Source organism: Haplochromis burtoni, unplaced genomic scaffold (assembly GCF_018398535.1).
Source record: "Haplochromis burtoni strain Fernald_Lab_line unplaced genomic scaffold, NCSU_Asbu1 Contig_101, whole genome shotgun sequence".
Lineage (NCBI taxonomy): Eukaryota > Metazoa > Chordata > Actinopteri > Cichliformes > Cichlidae > Haplochromis > Haplochromis burtoni.
The window spans coordinates 939500-959536 of NW_024582462.1; the positions used below are offsets into that span (position 1 = coordinate 939500).

Sequence of the window (20037 nt, forward strand, 5' to 3'; positions counted from 1 at the left end):
CAACATGTTGAACTCCAATTATTCTCTGTGGCAAGCCTAACACCTTTGCGCTGAAGCTTTACCAACATGAGGGTGAGAATGGATTAATGAAAGACATATTGTATAGAGATTTGTCCTCAGCTTTAAAGGTCCTGTCTATTAAAAATCGGTTGCCATGGATTTTGAAGTCGTCAGTTAGGATTGTTAGATTATTGTTAATATATTTAAGTTGGTTGTCAAGGCAGTGTTGGAAGATCATTGCATAAAAAATGCACAGAAAAAGTGAAAACTTATAAACAGCACGAAGCGTAAACTAGACACTCTTTAGACAAGCTTCATCTTAAGAATACCAACTTTCAAACAAACCAAATACACAGAAAATGTAGCGTCCACGCTGTAGGCATTTGTGCTTAAATTCTGTGCTGCATTGTGCCACATTTATAGAAACATACATGCAGCAATAGCAAAAGTACACTTTACATAGAAATAAGTTTAGTGCTTACTATAAAAGAAATAATTAGTTTTACAGAGTCCGTGAACATAGGTGTAATTTGTCACTCTGTCCTTGGTGCTGAAACATCTGACAAAGAAAAAAATGGCTTGAAGGTTTCAAACTTAGCATATACTCACCAGCCACTGTGTTACCAACCACATCGCCACAATTCAGTACATTTAGCCATGTAGACAAAGTCAATATGACCTGCTGAGGTTCAAACTGAGAAACAGGGATATAGGGATAGGGAATAAAGGGGAATGTGCTGTGGTTTTTGGTATCAGACAGGCATTTCCCATTCAAAAATCTTTCAGTTTACAGAGAATCTGAAAGACTGTGAAAAAACATTGAGTGGGTGGGAGTTCTCAGGGTAATAATCATTTTCTAATTCCAGAGGTCAGTGGAGACTGGACAAACTGCCTGGAGCTAATAATCAAATAACCACTTGTTACAACCGAGATTTGCAGAACAGCATCTTTAAAACACAAAGCAGATTGAATGGAACAGCTGAAGCCTACACCAGGTACAACTCCTGTCAGCTAATTACAGGAAACTGAGCCTTCAATTTGCCACAACTCACCAAAACTGGATGGTACGGAGGACTGAAAAAATGTCTTCTCTGACAGTCAAATTTAGGGTCAAAATTTGGTGCAAAAAACATGAAAATAGGGATCCATATTGCCATCAACAGGCTGCTGGTGGTGTTGATGCAATGTTTGCACACTTTGAACCATTTAGTACCAATTCAGCATGATTTAAACTCTACACCTGGTTGTTGTTGTTAACTGTGTCTGTCCCTTTATGGCCACATTGTAAGTAAGCTCAAATGATCTCAGACTGGTTTCTTAAACATGAAAGTAAGTTCACTGGCCTCCAAACTTACCAAATCAAAGAGCACTTTTCCTGGGCTGACAAATTTTTGCTTTGCAAATGATGCTGTCACAAGCAAATTTCAGACCATATCTGAAAAGTTTTAACTGAGATAATGCTTCATACAAGAAGTCTATAAGATTCAAGACTCCATCACTCTTGCTTATAGATGCTATGTTAGCGTACAAGCTGGATTATTTAATGTATTTAAATGTAAATAGAAAGAAGGTCTTTCAAGATTTTGAGTTAATAAAGCAGCAGTCAAAGTCAGCCAATGAGTCATCCAGCTTGCATAAGGTGACATGTTTTTTCTGCTCCCAAAGAACAGCATGTTCAAGTGATTAATGTTATAGCGTTGCATGGCATTTAAGAAAAGAGTGTGCCACCAATAGGGAGCAAAACAAATTCGACTGATTGCTTGGTTTGCCTTTGCTCAAAATGTCCATATTTAGACTTCCCCATAGTCAATTGACTGTACTGAGAGAAGAAGCCTTTTTTTTCAGCCTTCCTGCCATCAATTAAGGACTTAATTTTACTGAAGCCATAAAGTGACTGCAGTCTAATTTCTTCATCAGACATGTCATTACTGTGCTGTTTGAACAGTAATCATTTCAGAGCATGAATGCTGTTAGCGCCTTTCAATCTCCCTGAGATACTTGCTTAAAAAAAAGGTCAAACGACAAACACAATGAACAAGCTGCTTGAAGGACCAAAAACTGTGAAGAATATTGGTTGAATGCAAAAGAACAAAGAAGACTGATTAGACAAAGGCACATTCATTCAAATGTCTTGAAATAACATGTCATTGTATTGTGAAACCATCTGAAACATATAATGCTCATAACCTATATATTTGTATAGGATAATAACAGTCCCCCCCCCCCCCCAACAAACATACAAACAAACAAATAAAAAACAAAAACAAACAAACATACACGCCAAAAAGAATCCCCCAAAAAACAGAGACCACGGAGTGGCATGATACTACCTAGTCCTGCTCAAAGACAAGAGTTGAAACCCATCTATTGATTAACGTGCCGAATGTTCCAGTAGGAGGTGAAATGAGTTATTTTAGGCCTGGTGTAAAAGGAGTCCAGAGATGGGGGGAAGCAGGAAACAATATGTCAGCACAGCGGGAGATTCAGGTGTCCAACACATGAATAACACCTTGCCGAGACGCCAAGCAGGGAGCAATGTGTGTGCACGTCTGTGTTTGCATGTGCCGTCTGTGAGCAAATACGTACAACAAGAGAAAAAGAGGAGAGAGAGTGACAAAGAGGTGGCTGAGGTGGTGCTAGGAGTCGATGAAGTGCCTTCTCTCTCCGGTGGCCTGGGGAGGCGTGGGTGTTATAGATTAAACTAGTGTCTCGGGGCTCATCTCATGGCTAACCCTGTCCTATTAAGAGTGGCAGCGCGAGTCTTTCACAGTCACTCTACTCAACTGCAGTGTGGACAGAGCTGCTGGCAAGGCTCTCACATGGCACTCCACTGTTGTGAACACTGGGGGGATGGAGATGCTTCGAGGCAGCCAAGGACACAAACCGATGTGACTGATGGCAGCACAATAAAGTGAGCAGCTCTTCTCCGCAGTGTTAGGACCCCCTGGTATTCACAGGGACATGAAATGGCTCTCTGGGGCATGTAAGCTTTTCTCTACTGATGATAAGCTCTTTGTGCTCTGTGGTCAGTTGACTCCTGATAGCACAATTGTGGCAAAAGTGACAAAAGTATTCTTCTGCATGGCCGAATTTCCCCAAACTGTCAGTCAATGACTGCGGTGACTTCATGAAGGTGTCATTCATTTTAGACAGCCCTACTAAACCGGCGACAAACCATGCCTCATAACTGCTCATCTCACAATCTCAGTGGAATCTGAAGCGACTTTGTATCCAACAAATAATGTGTTTAGCTTATTGGACTGGCTGTCATGTAGGCTCGGAAGGTATTGATCTCACAAGAAATAAGCATCCAGACAACACGCACTTTTGCTATTCAGAGAAATATGTTGGCTCACGCGGCTGCTATTAGAAATGTGTAATATTCTGGGCATGTTTGGCTTAACTTTGATTTGCTCTCGAGGGGGTTGGAGGGGTTGGTGATTCATAAGCAGTATTGTAAATATATAATACTGTGGTTAAACGGATTTAAAGCCGCTCTGCACATCACAGATTAACCAACACTGTTGGATTTTTCACCCATTTAATCTTCGGCCCTCTTCAGGTAACACAGGGATTCAGCACAAACAAATAAAATCAGCCCTCCAATGGCTTGCTGTGCTGTGATAATGATTCGTCAGTGCGAAAGACTAGATACAGTCCCGGCTATTGGCAGAAAACTATCCCCCCCCATTAGCAGGTGAGCATAGCTGAAGTTGAAGAAGAGTATTGAACTCTGCTATTGTTACAGTATACTGAAGTGAATGCACAAACAAACGGTGAACTTATTAAATATGCATATCATCCTGCCTCTCACATCCCTAAAATAACCACCAAGGTAAAAAAAAAAACAAGACAAAACAAAAAAACAACAACAGCTGCAACTAACACTTTATGCTGTTAAGAGAGAAAGCTGCGAAGGCGCGAGTAGAAACAGAAATGAGTGCCAAGTGAGACGTAAATTACTTTTTTTTTTGGACTTGCCCTTATAATATCTCAGTATAAATCGTCAACGAGCTCATCCATTGTTCTGTATTCACACATGGGAATCTGTCGATGTAAGGACTTTTTAACGTGTGTGAAGGATAATACTGTACCTGTGAGACTATGATGCTGTGATTAGTCCCCAGCTCTGAATTAACAAATTCCCTTGGAACATAACAGGTTCAATTGGCAAGGAAAAAATAAATAAAGTTCCTTCATTCAGTATCACTGCCAGTGCAATGAAGGTGCACATTTACATATCAAAGGGCGCTGCGCCATGTCTAGAATTTCAAGTATGTTCTGTTGTGATGTTGAAGAGCAGTAGCACTGACATGAGAGGAACTTGGTTTGTCCTCCTTACAAATTCCGCCGTTGATACGCTTCCTTGTTGCGTCTGCAGTCACCCATAAAAAGGTGCATAACAACTGAAGCAATAATGAGACACTTTAAACATGTAATTGAATGGTATGCAACTTGTTTATGGACAATATACATGTGTGGATATGGGTAATACTTAGCAATACAGAGCTGGCTTCATAAGTAGGTCATCTTCGAAGGAGAGGGAGAAAAAAAACCCTAAAATGATACATGCAGGCACAGAATGAATGGCTGTTTTTTTTTTTTTTCCTTCTTGGGAAATTTCCCCTATGGCTTGCAGGTCTGATTTGATTCTCCCCAAGTCAAGCGTTGACACATTAGTACGTCTTCTCATTAACTCAGAGTTTCTCATTACCCCCTCCTGGTCCCATTTTATTCCAATTTAACCACAGCTATCCCAGACATACTTGGACCATCATGTGTCTCAGACATATTTAAAAGGCCGTGAAGCTCTTGCACTGTGGAATTTGCTCGATGGTTTGTCCATGCATTGTCTAATCTCCCGCTTCCATTTGTGAAGTAAATGAACTGCACTTTGCCCCCGTGTTGTCATCTCTTTTCATTTAATAGGAGACTCGATATCAAAACCTTTCAATCGTCTGCCATAGTACTCCATAAAAAGAAAAAATAATAAAGCCATAATAAAGCACTAATACGTGCTTTATCATGCCGGGGTGTTTGTTGTGTGTTTTTAGTTTTCAAATGCTAGTGTAGAATTTGAGAGCTCTGCTCTTTATTTTGATACTGTAGAAGAAAATATCCTGGGGGGGTCTTTGTGCAATCAAATATTATTGGCAGTGTTTGGTAAGCTTAAAACAATATAATGGGGAGGGTATTAAAAGGTTTGGATTTTTTAAATTATTTTCCTGGTCTCCTGTGCACTATATTTTAGTCTTCCACGCTGTTGAATTGTTACACACTGAATAAACATGTCAAATGAACTTAATTAAGTTTCATAAAGAGCAAAATGTTATAAATGTGATAAATGTTGCATAAAATGATTCAGGGCAGGAATATTTTTATGACATTTAAAACACTTTCTAGTTGCCACATTGGCTGTTTCAGCTAACAAAGGTGAGTGTTTCATAATTATGAAAAGACACACATCTTTCAAAGAAATGCACCATACTATTAATATCTTGGCATAAAACCTGGGACATCTTAATAAGTAGGAATTTTTGTCAAACAAAGCTGTTGTGAATGGGAGGGTGAATGTGAATGCACAGATTTGAGAGCACCTTGTAGTTAGTGGCTTGTGAGAAATGTTTAAACATTTGCAAATATGCAAATGCAGAGAGTATAACTGCAGAAGCAAAGAAGTTGAGAAAAAAAGAAACAAGAATATGTGAATCATAACTCATATGTGACAAATATGTAGTAATAACGAATAAACCAACCAGCAGTTTTAAGATATAGCAAGGTAACTTTTTGAGTCTGACAAAATTGGCTAAGCGTTGCTGCAGTTTAAGAGTGCCTTATTAAAACAGTCACATTTAAAATGCCTGAATCCACATGCAATTAAATAGCATTGCTCATGCTCAACTGTTTTCAGGCATTATTTATGCAAAGTCATTTGTCAGCTGGAGCTCCAAGACACCAGCTGCGCTTGCTAGGAGATTTGTGTCAAAACTGTGGCAAAGTCGGTGTGTGAAAGGAGCATTTCCTCATCGCATCCCGCAAGACTGTCCTCAGCTAGCTACGGATTACAAGAAAATTAGACAGTTATAAAGGGTGAGATTTTGGGCCTGTATCCTAATTGTGGTGATGCAGCATGTTGAGATGGAAAGCAGAGCTTCTCCCTATCCCCAGTGAGATTCTGGCTAATGAGGCCGGGCGTACACCTCCTGCTGTCCACAGGCCCACCACCGCCTTCCCTCCTCCTTCTCCACCTGTGCAAGTATTACTGTTGAACTATGCATGGCTGTCTACAGATGCCGGTCCAGGCACAGTATGATGTACTATGCCAGAGGGCCTATTATTAGTATGTTATTCATTTTGCTTTGTTTATGCGGGGTTTGAATCATATAAATTCAGGTAATGAGAACTGTTTTAAATATCTTATTGGTGCAGTTATTTCAGTTCTCTCAAACATACTTTTTAAGAAACAAAAGCACAGAGATTTCCTTTTGATGCTGGTTTCCAGGAATTCACAGCAGGAAGCTCAGTAAACACTGACTGTTGTACATTTCAGACTACTTTGCAGGTGTCGGTGTAACTTTGGGGAAACTTCTCGCTTGATTGCGGCGATCAGAATTTGACTGACACCCACAATTAATTCAGTTTTTACACCAGACTGTTGCTTCAGGGAGCTCTGTCTTCCCTTGATGTTGTCACCTCTTGAGAGTGATTGAAAGGGACAGAGTGTATTTCCTGTTAAAGAATCTTATAGCTGTGCCTAGCCAGTTGCATCTGGTGCACTGTAATCAAACCAATCATGGTGGTTGATGGTCAATGATTGCTTTCAGATTGGCTTGCCTTCACATAGTGCTCTCGCTCTCTTTTTTCTTTTTTTTTTCTTTTTATGGACACCTGCTGTAAGTGCAAGACTGTGAAGCCGTGGAGATGGAAGAGAGACAGAGGGCTTGAGAAGCATCTGTTATCACTGTGAAATCATGACTGCACAGCCTCTGATTATTTCTAGTGGTTGGACTCTAATTACATTGCTAATTCATGTGCATTTAATTTGGACAGATGATTTAGTCATATTCATTTTGCATGGCAAAAAAAAATAATCCTCAATTTTAGGCATCCTCTAGCTTACCCACTCTCCCACAGCCTTTGTCTCTTCACATAAGAACATTTTGCAGCCCTATTACCAGCTGTTTTCACTTGGTGTCTTCTGAAACAGCAGGCCAGAGAAGCCAAAGACCTGAGGCAGGGAGATAGCATTGCTGCCATAGTGGTTACATGTTAGTCAATTTGAAATACACAGAAAGGAATGTCTCTCATGTGACTCCCGGCCAGTAGAGCGTGACCGACTGCAAGCTCGCCAAGTACGGTTGGTCACACATGAGAGGGCAGGAGACAGGCAGAAGCACGAACACGGGTGTCATTGCTGTCGGATGTGTACACCTCATTCGCAGACATGCCGAGGCCGCTCATTCCACCCCTCGCTTTTCACTAATTGACCCTGAGCTGATATGTCAGACGCTCAAGTAGGAAGAACATATGAACTCTGAAGCTATTGTTTGAGAACTCTTGTATGTGGGGTGAAGTCCTGCTGAACCAAATAAGTGCTGCTTGACTTTATCACCCTGAGGGGGGGAAACGTTGACCTGGTCAGGACCTGCAATATGTGTCTCATGAACTTGGTGCTACTGTACTATTAACTGCCAATTGACCTGTCATGTAAACAACAAGCATACACACAATCATTATCCTTCCTATCATATCAGTTGTTGCTTTTTTCACATGCATTTACTCTTTTTTTCAGCTTTTCTTTGCAGGCAGGTGTGAACAATGCCGCTTGAATGTGTTTTGCCAAACTGAATAAATACAGGAAATAACACGTAATGCTGTTTTTTATTGAATGTGAAGACTGATGTTGACATTTGATAGCAGTTACTCATGCTTGAAAATGATAATATAACAAAAATGAAGTGAGAGGAAACTGCTGTCAACAGCGATGCTGATATCGAGTTGCAGCATTTTCCTCAAGAGCTCTTAGCACGTACATGATGAACACTACACCAAAAGTGCATTAGATCAGAAGTGCAAAGACATGACACAATTATGATTTGCAAACAAGTTGGAGGTAAAAATTACTTCTTTTTTCCCCTCACTCAGCCTCTGGACTATGAAACAAAGAAGGCATATACCTTTAAGGTAGATGCTTCCAACGCTCACCTGGATCCAAGATTTCAGAGCTCTGGGGCCTTCAAAGACACAGCAACAGTGAAGATTAACGTTTTGGATGTGGATGAGCCTCCGGTGTTCAATAAGCCCTCCTATGTGATGGATGTGTATGAGGACACACCTGCGGGGACCATCATCGGAGCAGTGACTGCACAGGATTTGGATGCCAGCAGCAGCCCAGTCAGGTAAAGTTAAACTCTTCAGGATTAAAAAGTAGATCCTGTAGACATATATTTCTGCACATGGTGTTTAATCACAGTTCAGTTTTATCAGTTTTGTTATATCCTAGTGGTGGGAAAAGTGATCTGATTTATCAAAGGGTAAGCCAGTCTCAGGTTTCTTTCAAGTTAAACTGCCACAAATATTTTGCACACAGTGGAAACTGTCTGGAAAACCTTTGTTTTTAATGCCCCAGGAAGTGGTTGTATTTAAATCACAAACATATGTCTCCACAGTACTACACAAATGTCTTGAGTAACCTCTCATTTCTTTATATTCTGCAGAAAAATGGGAAATATGTGCACTGAGTTATTAAAACATGAGTATAATTCAAAGGTTAATATTTGGTGTAACCAGATAGTATAAGTAACTCCAGTACAGTCTGAACTCTCTTAAGCAAGGTTTCTTGTTATTTCTGTAAGCAGTTTTCAGGCATAGTTCTCCAGTCTTGTTAAAGGGCATACAATACAATTCTCTGGATGTTGTCTGCCATGATGAGGTCTGAACTTTGAAGAGGCACATTTGTCGAGCAGGATACACTTTTGTTGCATTAATAACATGTAAGGCATCACTTTTGTGCTGGAAAAATGACGCTGTTGCCAGTTAAATGCTTTCCAGATGGTATTGCATGATCCACTAAAATCTGGCTAGACTTTTCTGCATTCATAATTCTATCAATTTTAATCACATGCCCACTACCATTGGGTAAAATATAGCCTGGAATTTTGGAATTTTCTGTAGAGTCAACTAAAGAAAGGAGAACAAACTGTGTTTTTGTGACAACTGTTGAAACAAGGTACCAAAAGATACAATTTAAAATAGTTTCTATTTTAAGTTGTGTGAAGACATGAATTAGGTGTGTTTTTATACTTATTCACAGTTTAATAAACTATAAGAAGCATATCTGTGAGGCTTCTCAGTCATCCAGGTCATCGTAGTGTAAGGAGCTTGGAAAGAAGAGCATCTGGAGTTGTACACCTGCATCTAAAGGACAAAGGCCATTTTTTTGAGAATGCCAATGTCCACTTCTTGGACAGAGAAGACAGAGGGTTTGAAAGAGGAGTGAAAAAGCCATCTATGTCCACTGTGAACAACCATCTTCAAACAGAGGCAGTGGCTTACGACACCAACTGTCTGCCATCTATAATCCAGTTTTGAGATCCCTTCCCAGACACTTTAACGCCCACTCACATCTTAGGTCATTTGTTCTCAGTAAGTCACATGATAGGGTGGGGCAAGGTCTCACAACAGGTTCACCCAAAACTTTGGCTGATTGTGACCCACACCTGTTTTCACACCTTTGCTTGTGTGATTAGGAAGAGGAACAACAGGGGGTCCAGGATCCTCTTAGGGACACTCCCAACAGGACTTAAAAATCTGGGACTCTCCACCAGTTGCTCTTAGAACTGAAGAAACTTCTCAGATGAGAGGTTGAGAGGTGAAATATCTTCAAGAAATTTTAAAGAAGTCCAGACACTTTTAAAATATAAGAACAAAAGAAATAAAAAATGTGCCTGAAGAATGTTGCACAGCACTGTATTTAATTTGAAATATTTCTCTTTTGTTTTGTAGGAATGTTCAGAGACAAACTGCACTTGAAAATCAGTTTTTCATGTAATCACATATGCCACTGACCGAATATGATGCTGAATGAACAACACTTACTTCTTTTCTTAATTACTAAGATTAACAGACTTGTCAAGATGCTATGCATTTTGTGCCAACTTAATTATACTAAATTTGCATCGTCATGATGGTTTTATGTAGAACCTTGACAACACAGCTACATTACAGTGTTTCCCGTGATTCAGAAATTCCTGCCATTAAAAGAAACACATTGGTTGACATTATTCAGACTATAATTTGTACTAAATACTTGAGTAAAGTATGGTAGGATCTAAATGTGCATCCATCTTCAAGAGCTCAGGCTATTGAGCCAAATTGCCCTTGGTATTCGCTTGAGACTAAAAGTGTTAAATAGGGAAGTACTGTCATTCTGCAGCCGGTGATTGAAGGTTTTAGATCTCTATTCATCGGTGTTTCCAGTCTTCATTCATCAGTGTCATCATAGCTTTAATCTTGAGAGTTTTGTCAGGTTTACTCATCAGTCTAAAGCCCAATCAGTCTATGTAGAACATTTGACACTGCCATCTAAAATCCTGCTAGGATGATCTGTTAGCAGGTCTACACTTGCCGGTAATGTTACACAACATAAGCAGACTATTTGAACTTTGTAAGAGTTGTCATTAAGTATATTTAAATATTCTGTGTACTTTCAAAACAAAAATTAGTGACTTTAGTTTTTAATAGTTTATAATGACTCATTAAACTAAACTGAATGTATTGATCCCTGCCTCTCAAGCTGAACATTAGAGATACCTGTTGTTATGTTTAATTTGTTTTGCAGATAACAAATAGGGATAAAGCAGCAGGAACCTATGCAATTATGCCAACAAAGGCAGACAATTTGGGAATAAATCAGTAATGTAATAACATCATTGAAAGAACACTACAAAGCTGGACATTGAGAGGCGATAGCACACTGGGAACAATAGTGAGCAATATGGACATAATAAGACAGCCCTGACAGAAGAAAGCAATGCAGTGACCAATGCATCTACTGAGCTGAGGTTAAAGATTATGGCCAAACACAAGGTATCAACCCAACTGAAAACGATTCGGAGCTGAAACGAAACAATTTTGAAGAATATGTGGGAAAAAGAGTTGTCACACAACACAAACTCCAAGTGGCTATTGGACCTAAGAGCACACCTCCCAGAACAAGAACCAGTCAACTTCACAAAGACAGACATCCAGTTTCTGGAATGAAGAACTGGACAGTACTGGGACCCGGCACAAGCCCAGCCTATGAAAAAGCTATCTCCTCCTGAGATCCAGCCTGTTCATTTATGGCCCCTGTAGTCGACATACAAATCACGAAAAAAGTTAAATTGGAAGATATTTTTGCCCTTTGTTCTCAAGAGGATTTGGCTATCCATGATTGCCTGGCAGCACAAATAAGGGGCTGCTAATAGCAGGTATTCATCCAGAAGAGGCAGAACAATCCTGATCATGAAGGATCCCCTAAAGGCAGGTAACAGCCAATTACCTGCCTCTCCACAGAACACAAACTCCTATCAGGCATTATAGCAACCAAGCCGATTAGGTATATAAGTCAACACGTGACCATGACCGTTTTCCAATGCTCAGAAGAGCATTGGAAAACCCACCAGACTGCCAAAGCATCAGCTTGTGGTTGATAGAGCAGACAGTAGGAACACATGTGAAAGGTAAAGTCCAAAGTGATCCTAGTGGTATTAGCTACATCAGAAGCTGTAACCCCCCAAACTGGGAGAGAGACTCCACCAGATTCTAAGCACAACATCAGAGGTCTCTGTCCCGAAGATTGCAGTTCTAGCAACAACTAAGACACTGGACTTGTTACTGGACACCTTTCATACTGTTTAAGTCCAGTTAAGAAGGAACAGGACGAACATTTTCACCAATCACTTTTAAAACTGTAGGTGACAAAAAGTGGACCTTAAAAATCTGCATAATTTACAAAATTGATTTTACAAAACAGATTTCATACCTTGTTTTGTTTTGTTTGTTTTTTTCTTTTTCTTTTGCTTTATTTTTGTCGGGTGCAGGTTGTTTTCCCATAGACTTCTATATAAACATTTAAGATTGCATGCATCATTTTTTTTAACAGTGAAGGAAATACTTACTGTATCATGCAATCAAAACCCAGATTGTACAGTGAGTTTTACCTTCTCAAAGCTAATCCCTTTTGTTGTATCAGTTTCAGTTTTGATAAAGTATTTTCAAGACATTCTGAACAAAACATGTTTTCAATAAATCAAGGTTTACATACATGGCTGTGGATTCTACATAAATGCATACAGTATCATCACTTCACAGTGTTGTAACTTGTAGTAAGTCTGCTTTGGACAATGCAGATGACATGTTTGCATTAAATACTGCTCAGAAGTAATAGATCTAAGAATGTGTTAGATGAAAGAAAAGTGTAAACCATAGCATAATATATCCATGTAACCTTACAAGGGTACTAAAAACAAATGGAAATTCATTCCCTTTGCTAATTTATATTATTAGAATTAATTACTCAGGTTTTAATTTCCTCTTTAATAGTTTTTTGTTGAACGCTGAAATCAACCACCTAGTTTATGAAAGCTGAAGGGTCCTTTATAAGGCGCTGCTGCTCTCTCCTGGGTAATTATCAGGTGAGACATTTTAACATTACAGCTCAGTTTTATAGATCTGACATGCCTCACTCATCTTCTGATTTATAATCAAGGCAAGACGCTCCTTTTCTTTCGCAATCTCTCTGCCTCGATATGCACCCGCCACTGCACGCACACACATACATAGAACTCACACTTACTCATGCTGCCCCATTTTCTACCATTAAACCTCAGTGGTGGATAACAATAGACTGTCCTTTGCAAAGACAAAAGAGTGCATTCTTAAAAATGTATGAGAACCCTTTCGCTTTTTAAAACATATTAGCTGCTCTTATTCAGGTGGATTGCTTTATAGTAATGGATTTCAGAGATGAATTACCAGAGTGTTACGCAAAAAATGGGGAAAAAAACATGTTGCAGGGACAGTAGTTGTTTTATTATGAATATTTCATCTCAGGGAAAACAAAAGAAGAGAAGAAGCAAAGATTTGTACAACAAAAAACGAATGCCCTCTACTCTGTGGATCTCCACTTTGTCTCCAGCACTTTAAATATTCATCAATACCACAGCTGACATTGTTCATTTGTGTGCCTTTAGAGAGCCATGCATTCTTCACTTCAAAACAACGGACCCAGTGACCCATCATGCATAGGGAATAATGCTTTTAGACATTTAGACTCGACCAATAACACTATTTAGCAGTATAGTGTCAAGCTATCTCTAGCTGCAGGGACAAAAAGGGCATCATGAATAGTGCATTGTTGGCTGATTCTATAGAGCTTCCTACAGCTTGTGTTAGTTTTCAAAACTTAAAGATGGAAAGGCCTCTGCCTAAAAAAGGCAGTAACACAGATCACAAGACTTTGAAGAGGCACATTGGTCATGGACTTTAAAATGCTACCACAGTAAAACCATAAACTCTAAAAACCAACGACTGTAGAAAATAAACTGAAACATGCCTTCCTTTTTTCCCTTAAATCACCTTGTGCACTGTGTGCAATGTGCACTGAAGTGAATTAACATCATCGCAATTCAAAGAAGGAGATAACGCCATAATTAATTTTCATATCTACAGCTGTCTGCACTGAGTTGATCTTAAATAGACTCTTTATATCTGTGATTTCTTATTCCTAGCTGTTGATGAGCTCTATTCTATTTAAAGATAACTAAGAGATTAGGACAATTACAAGTAAAACTATTTTACATGCTTTTTGTCCCACATGAATACAGAATGAATGTTTTTTTCATCTTTGTAATGCACTTTTAGAAACTGTGACTGATGTGTTGATACGTATTTTGTCGTTGAACTGAATACCAGCGCTGTTTGTTAATGAACATGCGATATCTTGTAATACCAACTGCATGGGCCACGGTGAAAGCAAAACATGTGCTTGAGTAGCAGGTTGACAACAATGATACCCTCTCCCCACAAAAAACATAAAAATAAAATGTTTTACCCTGAGGAAAAATTACACCTATTGATTTTTTGAACTTTTGATGGGAGTTTGGCTGTAATATTTATCAAAGAGACTCACACTAAACTATTTTGACATGATCATGTTCGCTTCAAGGCCGCATGCAATGCAGAGTTAAAGAGAAAATGTCGACTGACCCAAAACTAAACTGAAAATTTAATGGAACCCAAGCTCATAGAAAATATTACTCAAGTGGTGTTGTTATCAACCTGATTACAGTAAAAGACTTGAGGGTGTAAATGTAAGCCAGGCCTGTTTCTCTTAATGACTGAGTCAAGTCCAGTTTGAGGCTCTGTAGTGTGGAAAACAAGCATTATAAATATTCATGAGAAATAGCTTTTTAAGATCAAATAGTTTGGCATGGAACAAAATGTTTTTTTTTTACCAGGATAGTGGCAAAGACAGCCTTTTCTGTATGTAGTGAATGCGGACTCACTCCCATGAAAAATTAACCATCAGCCCTGTGGAAATGACCATGAGTAAGGCACCAGATTCCCATTACATCTCAACTGACCTAATTGTGAATGAGAATGAAAAAAGACAATCTATTTATTCCTGCTGGAACGCCATTGACGATCACAAAATTATTAATGAAAAATAGCCTTTTAAGATCAAATAGCATGGAGTGATGAATGGCGCTGTCACTGCCATGCGGTCTGCTCTCAGATCTCTTTTGTGTTTCATAGTTTGCATTCAGAGCAACTCAGTAAGACCAAAGATGCATTTCACAGAGAGGACATCATGCCTTCTGTTCTCAGACATCGAACCAACACTTTATGCCTTTGTTGTTCATTGAGCATGAGAGATTGATACGGTTTCAACTGTGCCCAAAATTCATTTATGTTCCCAAGAAAACCGTTAGCTCAGCATGGCCAAAGTACGTGTGCCCCATTACTAGATTGGAATGTATATGCGATCCTCAGCACATTTCCTGGAAATGACCATTCAGAATGAGTAATGAAGGCTACGCCAACATTACATTACACCTAACTCATATACATGAAGCTAGAAGGAAAATCGCTGTGGTTTAATTTGCTGGTTTGTGCTGCAAATGGATGTCTTTAAACTAACGTTTTCTTTCAGATATTCCATTGACTGGAAGACCGACTTGGACAGCTACTTTGACATTGATCCAGTGGAGGGAACGATTTCCACCAACGAACTTCTTGACAGAGAAAACATCGCCCAACACAATATCTCCATCGTAGCGACAAAACTCAGTAAGTATGACAATGAGATCAGTTATGATTCACGCAGGTGTCATTGTCCTTCCCCCACCTTAATCTGCGTGAAGGATTTAATGCACTTTTACTCAAGTCAATACTCAATCCCATTTTGCTGGAAAGGTTTATAGGTATCTATAAACTATGATAGCTCTCCCAGAGGGATGTGTCTTCAGGACATTGTCTCCTCTAGCATACTTGCCTTAACTCTGTTTTCATTTTTAACTGCCTCTTTTAGCACGTTTGATGACACTGGCATTGGAAGAGAGCTTGTCTTGCCAGAGTCAACTTTTACTTACGCCGCAATAAAACGTGAACCTTCCACAGTTTAACAGTCCGCCGACGCAGCGGCATCGCAGCATGTTGTGAGCCAAGCTCGGAAAAGGATGGAACTAATGTGGAGCTGTGGCTTTAAGACATGTCATCAAGCTAATTATGTTTTTATGAAGGAAGTGGAGCAAATTTCTGGATAAATAAGCAAATCCATCGTCATCAAGTCATCAAATCTGCTAAGAACCGTCAAAGTCATTATCCCAGAGGCAGGCTGGTGCTCAATCAAAATTACACATGCTGTATATTCATTAGGACAGACTGTGAAATATGGGCTGTTAAAACTTGAGTCATTGTCGCCTTGGAAACTGATATTAGTCACTTCCCCTCAAGGTCATGGAAGTGACATGCTAATTTTGTTTTCAATGTGTGTGCGCCTTTCTTTGTGTGGCTTTTGTGCATAAGTGCCAAGAAATTGCAGGATGAGGTAGACTGAGAGGAAACAGCACAGATGAAGAGGAAGAGAAGCGAGATGGAAGTTTTAATAGGCAGTTACATGTTCAGTGTGTCATACTAGATGCAGGAATCAGGGGGAAGTTCTGCTCATTTTATCCTCACCCACCTGTGCTTCACTCCTTTCTTATCACCTCGCTACAAGTCGGGCTCTGATCCAGACCTCTGCCCACCCCTCTCAGAGGACCAATGTTCATCTACAGACAATGTTACTCACTGACAATAACAAAAAAAGAAATAAACAAAACTTCCAGAGCCAGTGTTTAAAAATAATAGTTGGACTGGTGCAGCAAGAACAGAGATAAAACCAGCACCCCAGAGTTTGTGTCCCAGCTTGAGTTCAAATCTGTGTTTGACCTTGAGTTAGATTTGGCAGTACTTTGTGTTCTGGGTATTGGATGGCTGTTATGGCTCCACTCTTCTGGATACTATTGTCATCGTTGGCATGTTTGCTGTCTGTTATTCAGGTCTTAAACCATGGATAACAACAATAAATACTAAAGCAAAGATGCCTTTAGTGCCCATACAAAAAAATCCAGTTGTTGAGGAGAGGTCACGCACACACAGAGAAAAAAAATAATTGTTCTAACTTATCTACAGTCTGTAGCAGCCCTATTTAGTATTGCACAGCAGTTTTCAATAAACAGTAAATTATTGCAGACCTCTGTATTTGACCTGCCTCGGTATCTACCGAGTGTTCTTGCCGCTAATGCTTTTTAACATTTATCCGCCCACACCTTTTATTCCCGTTACACTTGGTGGAAAGCATCCAGCAGTATCGACAGAGTTGCTGGATGGCATTTATGCTTTCGTTCGTCGGCGATAAACACCTGGTCACAACACCTGAGCTGGAGACACTTTAGTTCGGAGACCTTGGCGATCCGTCTGGTTGTCTGTAGACACTGCAGTCATGCAGCAAAATGAGAGCAGTGCGTGCTGTTCCCCTGAGACACTGGGCTGAACAGAAGGCGTGCTAAATAAGAGCCAGGGCTAGATTAACTGGTTGTGTTTTGGCATTTAAACTCATTGGTAATTTTAAGGCAAGGGAGAGATATATTCAATGCTGTAATAACCATGACATGGGGCAATTAGGAAGCACACTTACTATCTTTTTTCTTTTTTTTTCTTTTTTTTCAAAAAAAATGACAGTCAACACAATTTGTTTTTTTGTTACTTATGTTATCTGCAGTTACACTTTTAGCAGACAGATACTCAGAATGATTTCTTTTTATTAGTGTTCTGCAGTGCATTTTATAGATCCGTGGTTGATTGCTTGCAATAATAAAGTATATTTTTTTTTAATTAAAATGAGAAAAAAAATGCAAAATGTGCATTAGAAAAACAGTATAAGCTGGTAACTTCAGGGCAAATCACTCAAGCATTGTACAACTATACAGGACTCAGTAAATAAATAGAGCATATGTTTGGGCTAAATTGCTGCTCGAAGTCAGATTCAAATATAACCACTGTGCCATTGCTCCATCTAGTGGGCTGAATGATATATCACTCATAATAACAACAGTTATGGAGATGAGTTTTTAAAATTAGATGAGAGGGAAAATTGTAAACTTAACTAGCTCAAACCACTGAGACTATATAGAAATATAGAATTTATTGATATGGAAATATTTTAAGTTGTCCCCACTTTTATAAATAGAGTTCTCGATCACAAGCGAGCGATAGTGCCTTTTTACCAACTGAGCATCAGTGTTAGTAGTTCAGTCAGTGCAAAGCAGCAAATCCCATGATCAGTGTCATTTTTACCTTGGTGGGAAGATTGCTTTTTCCATCAAGGTCAGAGACAGGTTGCTAACTGAGCCGTGGCTGCTTCTCCAATCCCCCCGCCCTTGCATTTTTTTTTTCTCAACCACCCAGCAACGCACAAACCTACCAACCTATGCACTGGCACTAACACAAACGAGAACACGCTAAGCCTTCCAATGTGCACCAAAGCCTATTCCCACATCAAATCCATAAAGTTTACCTTAACTGGGCTCTCACACAAAGAGAACATTTCCCCATTGTATCCCCTCTGTGAGGAAACACTAACAAACAACTGTGGATTCAAGCTATTCCCACTCGAAGGGGCTTTCACACACTAATTAGAATGGGATGCACATCTTATGGTTCAAACCTATAACAGAACCTTTAAAAAAAAGGCTTGTAATAAAAAATGTCCTCTCGAAAGGGCCGTATACAATAATATGAGGTGTGCTTTAGAAGCAACACATGGGATGAATTTAGTGCATGTATTTATTTTATTTTCCTTCTCAGCGTCAGACAAAAGCGTCATAAAACAGCATTTATGCATCACTGTGTTCCACACACATAAGACATTTTCCAGAATTTGAACACTTGCAGTGGCTAAGCATCTATAACATCTGTTCAAGGAGACTCAAGCATGAAAGTCTCTTTAACCACTTGACCATGCTACTGCAACAGTGATAAACCTTCAAGCTCTGGCTTGTCATAAGATGGTAGTACTTAATTTATCCACATGATGTCAGTGCTGTGAACAAAACACCCAAAATGTCTCTGTTTCTGTATTCATGTAATTGTTTGTTGCTTCTCTCTGCAGACAGTCCAGTTCTGACCAGTCGAGTAGCCATCACTGTCCAAGTGCTGGACATCAACGAGTTCCCCCCTGAGCTCGCCAGTCCTTATGAGACCTTTGTGTGTGAAAATGCTAAAGCAGGACAGGTATGTTTACAGCTGCTGCTTTTGTCTGACAGGTGCTGAAGGAATTAGGCAGAACTCATTCAATTGTGTTAATTTATAGCGAGATAACATCTGCTTGTTGGAATATGTGTTCCCCCATAGAGGGGGGTATGGTTTTACAGCATTTACTGACAGTTATCTAAACATGTCAAATTGAATATGAAGGATACTTCTTTATGAATAGTGACAAAGTGTCCCTGTTTCAACTTTGGCAGAAATAATTTCAGACTTTTTAGAGGAAGTTTTTGCTTTTTGGAATGCTACACATTTCGCTCTCACATTGATATCTAACCAGCTACTGCATCTTACTCAAGGTCACTTGAATAAAAGCTTTTATTTCAGGGGATTTTTCCGAGAACACTTACAGAGTAGTACAGAGTATGAATCAAAATCTCAAACTGACTGAGTCATGGAGTTGGATTCAGTTCATAAAGCAAAACGGCGCTTTGCATATCAGCAACCTCGAGCACATTTTGGATAATATATTTGAGATGCAGTGGAGAATTTGCCTGTGTGGATTGTAAACCACCTGTGCCTGTAAATTAGCCCATTAACTAGCATCTATATGCAGTTAGCGTTGTGAGGGAACAGCGTCTTTGGCAGTCTATCAAATCACCGTAGACACCTCATCACATTAAGGATGTTTTGCTGGTCGTCAGGTCTGTTGCAATCAAAACGCCCATGCCCTTCATTTGAAGACATCAGTGTCTTCCTTGGCATGTGAATTTGTCATGTTTCTTGCTTGCCAGACTGAATTAAAACACAAAATTGTCATTTTTCTCCTAAATTTAACGTGAATGGTTTCTCATTTGAAGTTAACCTTCACTCAAAAGCGTGTTTTGCTCATGGCTTCACTGTGCAGGATGATGAACAGTATTTGATAGTGGAAGGATGTTTTATCATTTATCTCCTCATGGAAAAAGTTTGTCTTAAAGTTTTTGTCTTTAGAGTTTAAAGCATGTACCTGTGAGCATGTAATTCATCTAATCACACCTAATTAGAAGGCAGTTCTGGACCAATATGTAATTTACACTTCACAGCATAATGTGAGCACAGTAGTACAGATACACATAGCATGTGCAATGATGTGCAAGGCTTTGTGCGGGCAGCAAACTTTTTTTTTTCAATCTAAAAAGATTGAAAAAAAAATATCTATTTATCTATCTATCTATCTATCTATCTATCTATCTATCTATCTAT

At 39.4% G+C, this 20037-nt stretch overlaps 1 protein-coding gene across 1 annotated transcript in view; it reads left to right on the forward strand.

Moving 5' to 3' along the window:
- The window catches only part of LOC102310367 (cadherin-12), a 102347-nt gene that overhangs the window by 71006 nt on the left and 11304 nt on the right, over positions 1-20037 (forward strand). The window contains exons 7-9 of the mRNA XM_005932084.3: positions 8146-8399; positions 15197-15333; positions 18698-18819. Of these exons, the coding sequence (XP_005932146.1) occupies positions 8146-8399; positions 15197-15333; positions 18698-18819 (513 nt within the window). The remainder of the gene's footprint in view (positions 1-8145; positions 8400-15196; positions 15334-18697; positions 18820-20037) is intronic.